General features: G+C 36.9%; 1 protein-coding gene across 1 annotated transcript in view; it reads left to right on the forward strand.

Moving 5' to 3' along the window:
* Positions 1–14,747, forward strand: part of crb2b (crumbs cell polarity complex component 2b) — a 50,890-nt gene that overhangs the window by 22,518 nt on the left and 13,625 nt on the right. The window contains exons 2-4 of the mRNA XM_053504950.1: positions 5,001–5,693; positions 6,605–6,800; positions 9,438–9,577. Of these exons, the coding sequence (XP_053360925.1) occupies positions 5,001–5,693; positions 6,605–6,800; positions 9,438–9,577 (1,029 nt within the window). The remainder of the gene's footprint in view (positions 1–5,000; positions 5,694–6,604; positions 6,801–9,437; positions 9,578–14,747) is intronic.

The raw sequence follows: 14,747 nt of genomic DNA on the forward strand, positions 1-14,747 counted from the left end.
CTGCGGCAGATGTAGGTTTTGGTCTCGCCCTACTGGGATGGCCTTCATGAGAGCCAGTTTCATTATGGTGCTTGACAGATTTTGCAGATGCACTTGACAATACTGTTCTTGCAAGAACTATTACAGAAAGGCTGACCTCTGTGTCTTAAAATAACAAATAACTGTTGTTTTCCTTGTTGTTACGTAATTACCTAATTCCATATGTGTTATTTTATAGTTTTGAAATCCCCAGTATTGTTGTAGAATGTAGAAAATAAATCACTAAAAAAAAAACTAAGATTTGCAAGTGACCCCAAACTTTTGAACGGTAGTGTATATATCAATTTAATGAAAAAGTTCATTGTTCTACAGTGAGTTGCTAATCTTTCCAGTTGTGAACGTCCCAGCATGTTCACCCCAAGGTTAGACAAGGTCGAGCAATGCTCAAAAAATAATAAAAAACCCAAGAGATTCAGATCAGACCCAACAGACCTGAGGATGTTGACATGACAGCACAATTAGAAGAAGACTGAACAATACAGTTTGTTTGTATGTATCCAATTATGTAAACATTAAAGCACTTTTTGTAAGTCGCTCTGGATAAGAGCGTCTGCCAAATGCCTAAATGTAAATGTAAATGTTTGGAAGGTTGCTAGGAAAAGGAGCTTCTGTCTTAAAAGAACATGGAAGCTCAACTAGGGCTGTAGCTATCGAATATTTTAGTAATCGAGTATTCTAATAAAAATTTAATCGATTAATCGAGTAATCGGATAAAATGTCATTTTGCTTAATTTAACAGCAATGTAAAATATATAAGAGAAACAAAGATTAATTGTTGTTGTTTTTTTTTTAAAAAAAGATCTACTTATTTTTTTTTACTGCATACAGCATTCTATCTAAACTAAACATTGTCATTATTCACAATACAAGGAATAGCTTAAAGTTGATTGAGATGAATTAAGTGCATTACAGTGCCATATATTCTTATTTTAAAGACTTTTCTTATATGCAAAAACTTAAAAAAAAAAGGTATTTGAAATGACTAAGTATCAAAAAAAATAATAAAGCACACTGTTATGCACTAAAATGCCTCCCTGCCTCGATCCCTCAAATCAATACTCAGCTAACTGTTGGCCTCTCCTTCCGCTTTGTGGGTGGTTTGCATCCAGAAGTGCGCTGTGTCACGCCAAACAAATAATTGCGCAAAAACATAATGCAGGCTTTTAAAATTAATTAAAAGAACTTTGAAGCAGAAGATTTTGCCGCAATCACTTTTTGTAATCGAATTACTCGAGAAATCGTTTCAGCCCTATGCGCAACTGAGGTTTGCAAAACTGCATCTTAACAAAAACAAAACGTTCTGTGTACAAATGAGACCAAAGTTGAGTTGTTTAGCCCTAATGCTTAGCACCATGATTGGTGAAAACCACACCACTTTTTAGCAGAACACCTAAAGCACTGCAGTGGAGGACTGATGGTTTAAGCTTGTTTTGCAGCCACAGGACTTAAGTCAGTCACCGATTTAACCATAAATTCAACAATGGCCTAGTCAAAATCCAGGGCCCGTATTTACTAAGCATCTCAGAATCACTCGTAACTAAAGAGATGCTTTAATTTTATTTAGGACTGAAATTAGTCCTACCTTGTGTAGGACATAAAAATAATTTATAAAGCTTTCTATTCTTACTTTCGGCGAGGAGTAGAACTACGCAAAGGAAAGTGTGTGACCTCACTTTTTTACATTTAGGCATTTGGGGGACGCTCTTATCCAGAGCGACTTACATTTTTATCTCATTATACATCTAAGCAGTTGTGGGTTAAGGGCCTTGCTCAAGGGCCCGACAGTGGCAATTTGGTGGTTGTGGAATTTGAACCTGGAATCTTCTGAACCGTAGTCCAATGCCTTAACCACTGCATGTTAAAGGCTGCATGTTATTCAAATTCAAATTTTATTTGTCACATACACAGTCATACACAGTACGATATGCAGTGAAATGCTAAGACAACTGCTCGTGACCTTAAAATAAAAGACTATGAATAAGAAATAAATATGAAAATAAAATAAAAGGTAAATTTAACTAGGAAAGAATAAAATTAAATATAAAAATTAAAAATAAAATAAAATAACTGTACAACAAAAATACACAATATAGAAAATATATGAAGAAATATAGAACAAAAGAAACAGCTGTACAAAGTAGGTATAGATTAATGGCATTTTTTGTGTGGATGAAGTTAGATAGAATGGTAAAAAAAAAATGGTAATGTTCAGAGTTGTGCAATCTACATATTTGAAGTGTCTCGTGCAGTGCAAATATGCTTAAAAGTGATTTATTTAAAGTGGCTTGTAATAAAGTGATTAGACTAATGACCACGAAGTGTAGTTGTGCAGTGGCCACTAGTGTAAACGAATGTCCAAAATGTCCAGAGTGAGTGTAAAAACCATATGTGTGGGTCAGTATCGCCTGTGGGAGGAAGCTTCTCCTCAGTCTGTCTGTGTTGGCCTTCAGGGAGCGGAATCGCTTTCCTGACCTCAACAGAGAGAATAGTCCATTGTTGGGATGGCTGAGGTCCTTCACAATCTTCCTGGCCTTGGTCCAGCACCGCCTGCTGTAGATCGAGGGCAGGTCAGGGAGCTCGGTGCGGATGGTGCGCTCAGCTGATCGCACCACCCTCTGTAGAGCTTGTCTGTCCTGCATGGTGCTGTTCCCGAACCAGGTTGAGATGTTTCCCATCAGGATGCTCTCTGAAGTGCAGGAGTAAAAGTTCCTTAGCACCTTGGAGGGCAGTCTGAAGTCTCTTAAGCGTCTGAGGTGGTAGAGACGCTGCCGGGTCTTTTTCACCACGTTGTTGATGTGACAGGACCATGACAGGTCCTGTGTGATGTGAACACCGAGGTATTTGAAGCTGTCCACTTTCTCCACTGGGCTCTTGTTGATGACGGGGGTCTGGTAGTTCCTCTCCTGCTTAGTGCTGAAGTCCACTATCAACTCCTTTGTCTTACTGACGTTTAGAAGGAGGTTGTTTCTCTGGCACAAGTTCTCCAGATTCCTAATCTCCTTTAGGTAGGCCGTCTCGTTGTTATCAGAGATCAGGCCCACCACGACGGTGTCGTCAGCAAACTTAAAGATGGTGGTGAAGCTGGTAGTGGCCACACAGTCATATGTGTACAAAGAGTACAGCAGGGGGCTCAGAACACACCACTGGGGGGCTCCAGTGCTAAGAGTGATGGAGGCTGAGACACGTCCGCCCATCTTTACTGCCTGTGGTCTGCCAGTTAGAAAATTAGAGATCCACTGACACAGAGATGAGCTGAGTCCCAGGTGCTCCAGCTTGGTGGTGAGTGTGGAGGGAATTATGGTATTAAATGCAGAGCTGTAGTCGATGAAAAGCATTTTAACATAATTCCCCCTTCTAGTGTCCAAGTGAGTATGTAGTGGGTGTTGTAGTTTTTACAGGTTTTATAGTTTTAAACAGTGGAAAAGCGAAATGGTGGTCAGTGGCAGTTGTGTGAAAGCTTTATGCACACAGACTTGCTGTTCTAATCAGAATGCTCCAATCACAACTGTTTAAAGGCCCTATAATAGAGCTGTGTTGGACTGTCATAATATGATCAAAATGATTTCGAAAAGAAAGTGAAACTGGAGATATGAGAGGGTTTTTTTGTGTTTGGAGGACGGAGTAAATGTAAAAAAAAAATTAAAAATCATGCTGTTAGCATGATGCTAACATGATAAGCATGTTGCTAGGATGATGCTAACAATATTAGCATGTCGCTAGCATTATGCTAACTTTAGTAGCATTTTGCTAAAACATGTGTAGATGTTCCTAGCATGATGCTAGTGTAATTAGCATGACGTTTAGCTGATTAGCATGCTGCTAGCATTATGCTAACTATATTAGCATGTTGCTAGCAACATCATTAGAATGTTGCTAACATGATGCTAGAGTGCTTATCATGTTGATAGCATTGTGCTAAGAATATTAGCATGTTGCTAGCATAATGCTAACTATATTATCATTTTGCACTTAACATGATTAGCATGTTGCTAGCATGGCGTTAAGATGATTAGCATGTTGCTAGCATGATGCTAGCTATATTAGCATGTTGCTTGTAATCTTTTATTTAGCTTCAGTTTTCTGCATTTTTTTAATAGCGCATTAACACACACACTCCTTCTTTCGCTCCCTCTCTCCCTCTCTCTCTTGCCTCAACACAAATGGCAAAATAGACTTGTACTTGCCACCTTTTTCTCTCTATTTATGCCCCTCAATAACTTGATTTCGTGCTACACACTGCAGTATAAAGAAACATTGGTTTACAGACAGCTATTATAATCTTGGATCATTATACATTGCATTTGTTTCCCCATATCAATTGTAAATCCAAGACAATCTTCATAATGTTTACCTTATTTATTTACGCTTCATGACTTATTTTATTGTTTCCTGTAGTAACATAGTGGCAAAAAAAAAAAAAAAGGAAAATGTCTAATATGCTTATAGCATTTTTTCCATACTGCTGTACATTAACCCCCATGATATCTGGTTTATTGTTCAGTGATATATTAACCTATGTTAGTCAGTGATTACTTATATGCTAATCACTGGATGCTGGATGCTGAGGTTGGAACTGCCAGGCAGGAGGTCTAGAGGAAGACCAAAGAGGAGATTTATGGATGCAGTGAGAAAGGACATGAAGTTAGTTGGTGTGAGAGAAGAGGATGCAGAGGATAGGGTTAGATGGAGGCAAATGATTCGCTGTGGCGACCCCTGAAAGGGAACAGCCGAAAGACAAAGAAGAAGAAGTCAGTGATTACTTATATATTTTTAGCCACAATAGTAAAGGAAAACAAATAGGACAACATAGGACAATGTATGTCATATGCATGTAATGTCTGTGGGATGTATAGGATTTTAAAGGGCTAAGATTGCATTAAAAATATTATTAAACTAGATTTAATGTTGATGTCTGTATATAATGATTTGCTTAATGTCATCAACAAAATTTTTTTTTATAGGAATTTTCTACACAGCGAAGGCAGATATATGTTTTTCTTCCCCATGCCAGAATGGAGGCACTTGCATAGAAGCAATGGGTGACTATACTTGTTTATGCCCAAAGGAACCACTTATTTATGTGGGTAAAGACTGTGATCTACTGTATGATGCATGCACACGTGTCAACTGTCCTAACTGCGTTAGCACTTTAGGAATAGATAGCTACTTCTGTTCATGTCCAGTGGGCTTTGGAGGCCCTGATTGTACTTATAAATTGGACCAATGTAAGAGCAATCCATGTACTGGAATAAAGAACCGATGTGTGGATGCAGTTAATGGATACTCCTGTCACTGTCCTAAAGGCTACAGTGGTGAAGACTGCCAGACTCTAGCAATGGACTGCTCTCATAATCCCTGCTTTAACAATGCTACTTGCATACAGGTGTCACACAGCTATGAGTGCAAGTGTGGTCATGGCTTCCATGAAAACTACTGTGAACATGACATTGATGAATGCCTGTCCCAACCTTGTCAGAATGGTGCCATCTGCTTAGATGGTTTAGATGTATACCATTGCTTCTGTGTGCCTGGATTTCAAGGTTACAACTGTGAGATGGACATTAATGAGTGCGCATCCCAACCCTGTTTGAACAATGGAAAGTGTACTAATGGGAAAGACCATTACATCTGTGAGTGTCTAATAGGATTCACAGGTAAGAATGCTGCTGATTTTGTACTTAAATGATAAATTAACATGCAAAATACACAACTTTTACATCTTTTTTATCGTAAATTTGATTTTATTAAGTTTTTCATGTCATTTCAAGAAAAATATTTTTAGTACAGTTTCATTATGTTACATCACATCATGTGGTTAGTTTACTGTATCTGTACTGTACAAACCCAACTGTGTTACACAAATTAAGTTTATGCCACCTTGACCAGGAAGTAAGAAGATACTGTACATTAATTGTTGTAAACAGTGAAAGATGGTTTTCCTTTTTGACACTTTCTTTTCTTTCTATTTTCTTCTTTCAAAACATGCATAAACTGTCATGAAGATCTCCAAGCCTTTGAGGAGGCTTTTTTTCTTAATAGATATTGTTTATATTGCTAAACTAACAAGATTAAAATACATTTCTTTTCAGATACAATTAAATAAAATATATTTAAAATTAGCACACTGAAAATTACAGGCATAATTTAAAATTAAAAAAATAATTCCATTAGTTTAAAAAAATGACAATTTGTAAAACAAGAAATAAAGCATCAGTCTCAGGCCAAATTCTTGCAGAATCTGCTACAGTTTTTTGGAGACTTTGACTGTCACTCTGGGTTCTATTTTGCGTGCAAATAAGTTATATGGCCACATATTTGTATACACCAAAATCACCACATCACGCCTTTCCCAAACTGTTGGTACAAACTTGGAAGCACAACATTGTATAAGGTGAATATGTATACAGTTTCTCAAAAATGCAGAAGTCTAAAATAAACATAAATGTATTTTAGCCGGTTTAAAAACATAAAACAGCAACCCATTTTCAAATTATTGTAATATTTTTTCATATTGTTTTAGATGATTTTAATTGTTGTATCATATGACCTTTTTTTTAAATTGCAGGAATAAACTGCGAAGTCGAGATCAATGAGTGTGAGGGGTCTCCATGTCAGAATGGTGCTACCTGCCATGACAATGTAGGGCTATACACATGCGAGTGTGTGTCTGGGTTTGAAGGCATCAACTGTGAGGTGGATATCAATGATTGTATTAGCATGCCATGCCTCAACAATGGCTCATGCATTGATTTGGTAAACAGGTGAGAGTTACTGTGAAAAGGGCTTTTTTGGGAAAAAAAATTCTATATGCCAGACTTTCCCTTTGCCAGCAACATATTTAATTGACATAAAATCATAATGTCTCAATTTCCTTTCTAGTGCACAAAGAACCAAAATGGGTGCCGGCAGGATTATATTTTATATTATGCACAGAACCACCCTTATGATATACCTTCCAACTTTTTCACAACCTTAACAGATACAACAATTTACCAAATTTCAAAGGCTAGACTTTGTGCTAATGTTGCTCTTGGCAATCTTTACAGTGTACAACAGGTTAATTTACACTTTCAATAGCTTGAAAAAATGTTAAGTTGTTTTCTTTAGCTCTGTTCTAGGCTATTATTTGCCTGCCAACACACAAAATAAGCCAAATGTGAAAAGAGATGTGACATAAAAAAGTGGCATAAAATCTAATCAAAACCATAAAAAATGTATGCCTTGCAAAAGTATTCGTACTCCGCGAATTTTTCCACATTTTGTCACATTACAACCACAAATCTAAATGTATTTAATGTGCATTTGGAATTTACGTAGGCCGAAAGACCAACAAACTGGCACATAATTGTGGAGTGAAAGGAAAATTATAAATGGTTTTCAAAAGATTATTTTACAAATAAATATCTGAAAAGTTTGGCATGTATTTGTATTTACCCCCCTATACTCTAATACCCCTAACTAAAATCCAGTGGAACCAAGTGCCTTTAAAAGTCCTGAGGGACTGAGGGACTTTTGAAGGCACTTGGTTCCACTGGATTTTAGTTAGGGGTATTAGAGTATAGGGGTTAAATACAATTACACCCCTACATTTCTCTGAGCACTGTTCAGTCCATCATCCGAAAATGTAATGAGTATGGCACAACTGCAAACCTACCAAGACATGACCGTCCACCTAAACTGACAGGCCAGACAAAAAGAGCATTAATCAGAGAAGCAGCAAAGGCCCATGGTAACTCTGGAGTAGCTGCAGTGATCCACAACAGCTATGAGAACTATTAATTATCCGGAAGAAAGCCATTGTTGAAAGAAAACCATGTGCAGAGCAAACATGTGGAAGAAGGTGCCCTGGTCAGATAAGAACAAAAATTTTCCCTAAATGCTAAACGCCATTCTGTATGTGGTGGAAAATTAACACTGTGCATAGTGGTGGCAGCATCATGTTGTGGGGATGGTTTTCTTCAGGAGGAAAAGGGGAGCTCGTCAGAATTAATGGACAGATGGATGCATCCAAATACAAGGCAATTTTAGAAAAAAACCTGTTGGAATCTGTGAAAGACTTGGGACTAGAGTGACAATAAGGAGGACAATGAGGCTAAACAATGGAATAATTTAGATCTGCCAGACTCTTGTAATGAATGGGAAGCATATTTATGTGTTAGAATGGCCCAGTCAAACTCCAGACGTAAATCCAATTGAGAATCTGTGTCGAAACTTCAAAACTTGCTGTTCACAGATGCTCTCCATTTAAAATGACTGAGCTTGAGCTATTTTGCAAAGAAAAATGGACAGAAATTTTACTCTAGATGTGCAAAGCTGGTAGAGACATACCACAAAAGACTTGCAGCTGTAATTGCAGCAAAAGGTGGTTTTACAAAGTATTGACTTAGGAGGGCTAAATACAAATGCATGCCATATTTTTTATAAATATTTATTTGAGAAAAAAAATGAAACAATTTATAATTTTTTCTTCCACTTTACAATTATGTGCCACTTTGTGTTGGTGTGTTACATAAAATCTCAATAAAATACATTTAAGTTTGTGGTTGTAACGCGACAAAAAGTTCAATAGGTATGAATAATTTTAAAAGGCACTGTACAGTACATTTAATCTATTTGACCTTGTATGAAATGAAAGTGATAAAGGTCAGATATAAAAAACATCAGATTTGTCTGTTTAGACAGCCATGAAAATGAGATTTATGTAAGAGAGGTGAAAAAAAAAATCAAAAATCAGACGGGTAATGTAATGTAAGTGTAATTACAAATGAATAACCAAATACAATCCATTAAAAATGTTTTGTTGCCGTCTGTCTTCTATATGTAACAATTTAAGGAAAATATGGATGGAATTTTGAGAGCTGCTAATCTTTATTTTAAATAATATATTCTATATTTTAATAATTTTAAAACTGATGTTACATTTGGAAAGTTTATAGTTATAGTGTTTATTAGTGATTTCGGTCCTGTTTCCTGAAGATATACAATTCAATATTTGTGTATTTGAGGTTCACATCCTTTTGAACTAGCTAGATAAATTTTGGAAGACACATACCAAGGTTAAAAACTGATAACAGAGCAAGAACAGTGTAAAGAAAATAATGAACAAAACATAACAAAAAAATTGTAAAAACAATAAAAAATAAATAAATAAAGGTTACATTTTGGTACTGGATTGGTGTCATGCAGGTAGAACCATACTTTTTAATAACTGTAACATGGTTCTTCCTGGAGTTCTTTACATAGCTGAATTCCTGAATTTCATGCAGCTAAATTCCATAGAATTCAGTTTGAGTGAGGTCCACTGTCAGATATATGGATATTGAGTTAGATAAACAGAGATAAGACCATGAAATTGCCGTTTAAGTAATCATAATCTGGCTTTTGTTTATATATTTTAGGTATAAGTGTGACTGCAGTGGTACAGGGTTTTCTGGGCCAATCTGTGAGGAGGAGATTCTTGAATGTGTGTCTGAACCCTGTCAGTATGGGGCCACATGTCATGAGGGAATTAATCATTACACCTGCCAATGCTGGCCAGGTAAACCACTGTTTTATATTTTATATATGTTTTTATGTTAAACATAACCTTAACTTAATTTGCTATAGCATTTTGGTATTTTTGCCATATATAAATAATTTTCATGTACTGTTTATCTAGGGTTACAGGAAAATGAAAGCAGCCTTCTGTTGAAATTATTTTATTTCTCAGGGCTAAAATTACAATATCCTTACCAACTTCTACAGCACAAACAAATTACTTCTTGTGACACACACACCAAAAAAAAAAAAACTAAAGAGATTTTAAAAGATTCCTTTTTTCCCCCAGAAAGTATACCAACATTAACAAAGTTCATCTTTAGCCATTCAGATGTCAATTTGCAGATTTCCATGTTGCTTAAGCAGCTGGACAGATGGCCTCACGTTCGTCTCACGAATATTCTGGCGTAAAATAAGGTTTTATCTTGCTTTAATGACTGTAACCTTCTCAGGGTTTGTGGCTGCTAAACAACCCAAAATTACCATATTTCTAGCACCTTCTGTTGTTAGGTGACCAGGTGAAATAAGTAACAATTGTGCCATGGCACTGTGCATGATGACTAAACATTTCTTTTGAAAGGAGAATTAGTTTCAATTAATAACTTATATCAGTTTACAAAATTTGCAAAGTGAGAAAAAGAAGAAAACTCAAATTACCATTGGCTTCAAACAAGCATCAATTCTTACAGTTGAACACTTGCACATAATCAGGGATTTTATAGGATATGACTTAGATGTATGATTATACGAAACAGCTGCTAATGATCATCAATTCCATATGTAGGTTTAAATGCAGCCATTAAGTGAAACAGAAGCAGCTGTGCCATAGGCCTTAAAACTAGGTGATACAAGGTAGTTTATATGTAGGCTGCCTCAAAATCTTCTATCTCTTCATGTAATCACAGGGACACTCAATGATGTTGAATGTTAAATGTTCAACGCGCACAACCTCTCGCGGACGAGCCTTTCTTAGAATATGCGGTTTAACGGGAGTGGGGTTAAGAAACAGCGGACCGGCAGAAGTAGAGTAATGATTATGAATGCGTCGGGGAAAACAGCAAGGAAAACGACAAGGAAACTGACTGGCCATTTTAACAATTCATTGATAAGTTGATGTCTCATCTGTGATTAGGGTGATTATGTCATCACCGCAGCAGTGGATGCGTCAGTAATTCACTTGCTGACGCAGTTTTAGTGGCACATCCTGACAATGTTTTAAAATGGTCATTTAGTTTAGTTTATTTCAGTTAATAAATCTCCTACAAATTTAAAGAACAAAAAAATATATAAGATGACAAAAAACCTACATGCGTAGCTTTTCCAATTAAAAATGATAAAATCTAAAAGCTCCTGTGTTACCTTTGCTTAAATTCGATCCTAATAAAATTTTATTTTATTTGAATTCAACATTTGTACTGTAATTTTAGTACTGTGATTTTGAATTTGTTTAACTACAATGGCTCTGAAGAAGCTGTGGCTCATTAATCCTGGAGAGAATAAACTGATGCCCGAGGCGTCAGTCTATAGTTATCTAGCGCCACTCAGTGGTAAAAGCCAGCAAACGCACAAACTCAAATGGCGCCACTGTGAGGCTTGGCCGTAAAACCAGAATATCGCTTAAGTACCATCTGTAGGAGGGCGAGGACACAGGCGTTGGCTGTTCTTTTGCTTAAAGTAAATCTGAATTTTATTTGATATATTGTTTGGCTCCTTAAAGTGGCCCAGTAGCCGATTTTCTGAACTTTACACAGAGCTTTACCATTTAGTGGCTGTTAATTTGCTGTTTTGAGGTTTTGATTTTGACATCTTTTTTTTTTATTAATTTTAATAAAAATCCTGTCTGTTGTTTGGCTCTTGCCCCTGTAGCTGTTGCTAGTGCACTCTGCCTACTGTTTGCATGGGGCTAGTATTATCCATTACAAGCCATATGTTTCAATTGATGCTGTCTGTATGCTCTGCTGTGGTATTTCCTGGGTTTTGGTTTTGTCGGCCTTGTTTCTGTGGCTGTTGGTGGTGGACCTGATGCTGTGGTCTTCCTTGGTGTGCACCACTGCTGTCCAGCTGTGTGCATATGGACTTTGGCCACTTTTTTACAAGGAGATTACATCATATCCACCTGCCGCCATACTTCAGTATTCACCATTGCAGCTGCTGGAGTCCAACTACCACTGCCTCTCGTCGGACACTGGAGTCAATAAACAACTGGAGCTCCTCTGGAGCGAAGGTTTATTCAATCTCTGTGGTCAGCAACTCGCTCTGTCACAGCTAAAAAACAGATTAAAAACATTGTTTAGCCACAGACCAGGAAAAATGGGAATCCTGAACTAAACTTCAGTGTTCTTCGTCCTATGGCCAAAAGTAATGTTACAATAAATACTAAAGTTGAAAAATGTAATATCTAGTCGCTAACAAATAAATCAAAACAACACCCAGGTTTCATCACAAAAATGCATCAGTTTCTTTCAACATCCAATGTGTTCCTAGAACTTTTGGACTCACATTAAGGGCTATATCCTCGACCTAGTCATTACTGATTATTCCCATCTCAAGTATATGACCTGGGTGTTACTGACCTTAAAATCATCTCCATGGATCTTCTTTCGAAATAATATCTTACAAAACACAATGCTGTATCCATTTAAAAAATCTGAAAAACATAAATCCCCATGATTTAAATGCTGACATAAAAATAATGTCAATTGTTCCACAGTTCTCCTCAGTCAATGAATTAGCAGACTACTACAACAATGGCCTCCAGTGTATCTATTATGCCTAAGTCACTTTTTAAAAATCTGCTCTGTGGATACTTCCAAACACTATATTCCAAAACACAGTGCAGTTTTCATTTCAGAAATCTGAAAAACATAAATCCCCTTGATTTAAATGCTGACATAAAAAAAAAAATGTCCATTGTTCCACAATTCTCCTCAGTCAATGAATTAGCGGACTACTACAACAATGGCCTCCAGTGTATCTAATATGCCCAAGTCACTTTTTCCAAATTTTTTTTTTCAGATAAAAAAACAACTTGATGTGCCCTTAAGCGGTACTCTGTTTTAACTAACCTAACTGTTTATAACTGCTTACCGCAAACATCAAAAAACTACTCCAGAGAACTTATCATTGCCAGATTACAATATTACTCGAATATAATTAATAACAAGCCCTTGCAATTCAAAACTACTTTTTTTTTTCATAATAAATCATGTGCTTAAACCAGCATTTGTAGCAATTTCACAGAGGAGCAGTGCAATAGGTTTATTGCACATTTTACCACCAAGGTTGACAACATCCACTTCTCACTGCCTGTTTTCAGGCCCCCAACTCTAGACTTGCCTACATTAAGCAAATAATTTTTCTTTGGAAAACGGAGACGATAAGTATTTGTGGAACAAAGGTGTCTTGTGGTGGATTTTGGAGTAAGGAGTTTTTTAAGATAAAGTGGGAGAGTCCGGAGCAGTGGAGTGATGTGCTCATATTTCCTTCAGAAGGATCCTAGCAGCACTGTTTTAAAGGTGTTGGAGCTTTTAAAGACTCCTGCCAGAGGTTGCAACACAAACATTGATAAATGGTCAAGAAACTTAGATTTAGATTAGCAATTTAGTCACATTAAATTCAGTTTCACTTTACTGAGGTGTGTAAGCATTTCATATTTTATCAAACAATGCCCTCTAGAGGAGAAAATTGGTTTTTAACAATTTGGGCATCATTCCAACAGCAGAAACTGTTAAAAAAAAATACATATATATACTGTAGATAAAATGTATATATACAGTTGTGTTCAAAATAATAGCAGTGTGTTGAAAAAAGTGAGTAAAGCTCTATATCCATAAAATAACTTTAAATTTTTAATTTAAATCTCACAAATGCATTGGACACCCTGCACCTCCTTTTCTGAATCAAAAAACATTTTTACTGTTTAAACAAAAATGCTTAAAGTTTAATCTTTCTTGTGCATCTCTGAACTAATATTTAGTTGTATAACCATGGCTTCTTAATTTTTACCTTAGGAGCTGTTTTTAGGTCTAAGATGTTTTGTAAATCATTTTCATCTTTCATCAAGGAAAATTTTTACATTTCTAAAATGTTATAATTCTAAGAATTCTCTTGGAACTGTATCACTAGGAGAAACTTTTAGGCTTAAGACGTTTTGTGAATAGGGGCCCAAGTGTCCCAAAACCTTATATAAGGTTAATAAGTGGTATAGAAAATGAGTGAGTGAGGAAGAATATATTTATTTTTAATATCTTCAGATTTTGCATCCAACAAAAGTCTCTTACAGACTCTTCCCGGGCTCACACTGATTCATGGGATGTTTGGCTACAAAGTGTACATTGTTGGATTCTTTGTTATCAGAAAAAAGAAGTCAATATGCGTCAGCTGAAGGAGCCTTTGAAATGGGACAGCATTTACAATGCTATGATGTAATCAGCCTTCAAACGTCCTTTAAAGGGTTAAGCCTAGGGATTTAGTCACTCCCCGGGGGGCCTGGAGACCAGGAGACTTGGGGCATCAGGTGGGGTGCATCCTGGGCAGGGCACACACACACACTTACACACTCCAGGCAATTTGGCAATAACAATTAGCCTAATCTGTATGTCTTTGGACTGTGGAGAGAAAAACCACCAAGCATGGGGAGAACATGCAAACTCCATGCACACAAAGCAAACCTGGCTGGGAATCAAACTCGGACCTTGGAGGTGTAAGGCAACAGTGCTAACCACTACACCACCATGCTGCCGGGATAGTCACCCTCTATAATATACAGACAAATCAGACAAGACAAGGTGCAGGTGACTACAATTAAGACAATGTCACTTTGGTGAAGTGCATGCTGGGCTATAGAGTCTGGAACCTATCACCATAAAAGTTCTAAAAATCACAGAGGTCAGAAGAAACACAAAGCAGAAGTGTGTTACTCATGCTGTGCCTAAAAGAGGTCAAGGACAGCTGCTCTACTCTCCCATGTTGGGTTTTATAAAGGCAAGGGACATGCTGCCTCTTGTCTTTGTGAAATCACTGGTGCAAGCAATTTGTCCTTAAAGCCATCTGTTAAGCCAGGTGGTGGCACCAGCATGAACTTGCAGCTTCAGTGCAAGTATGATATTTTCAAAACCAGGAGGAGGCTTTCACGTCCCTAAATCCACCAGCATGGTAGTACCAAGGCCAGG

This window comes from Clarias gariepinus, chromosome 9 (genome assembly GCF_024256425.1).
Source record: "Clarias gariepinus isolate MV-2021 ecotype Netherlands chromosome 9, CGAR_prim_01v2, whole genome shotgun sequence".
NCBI classification, from domain to species: Eukaryota; Metazoa; Chordata; class Actinopteri; order Siluriformes; family Clariidae; genus Clarias; species Clarias gariepinus.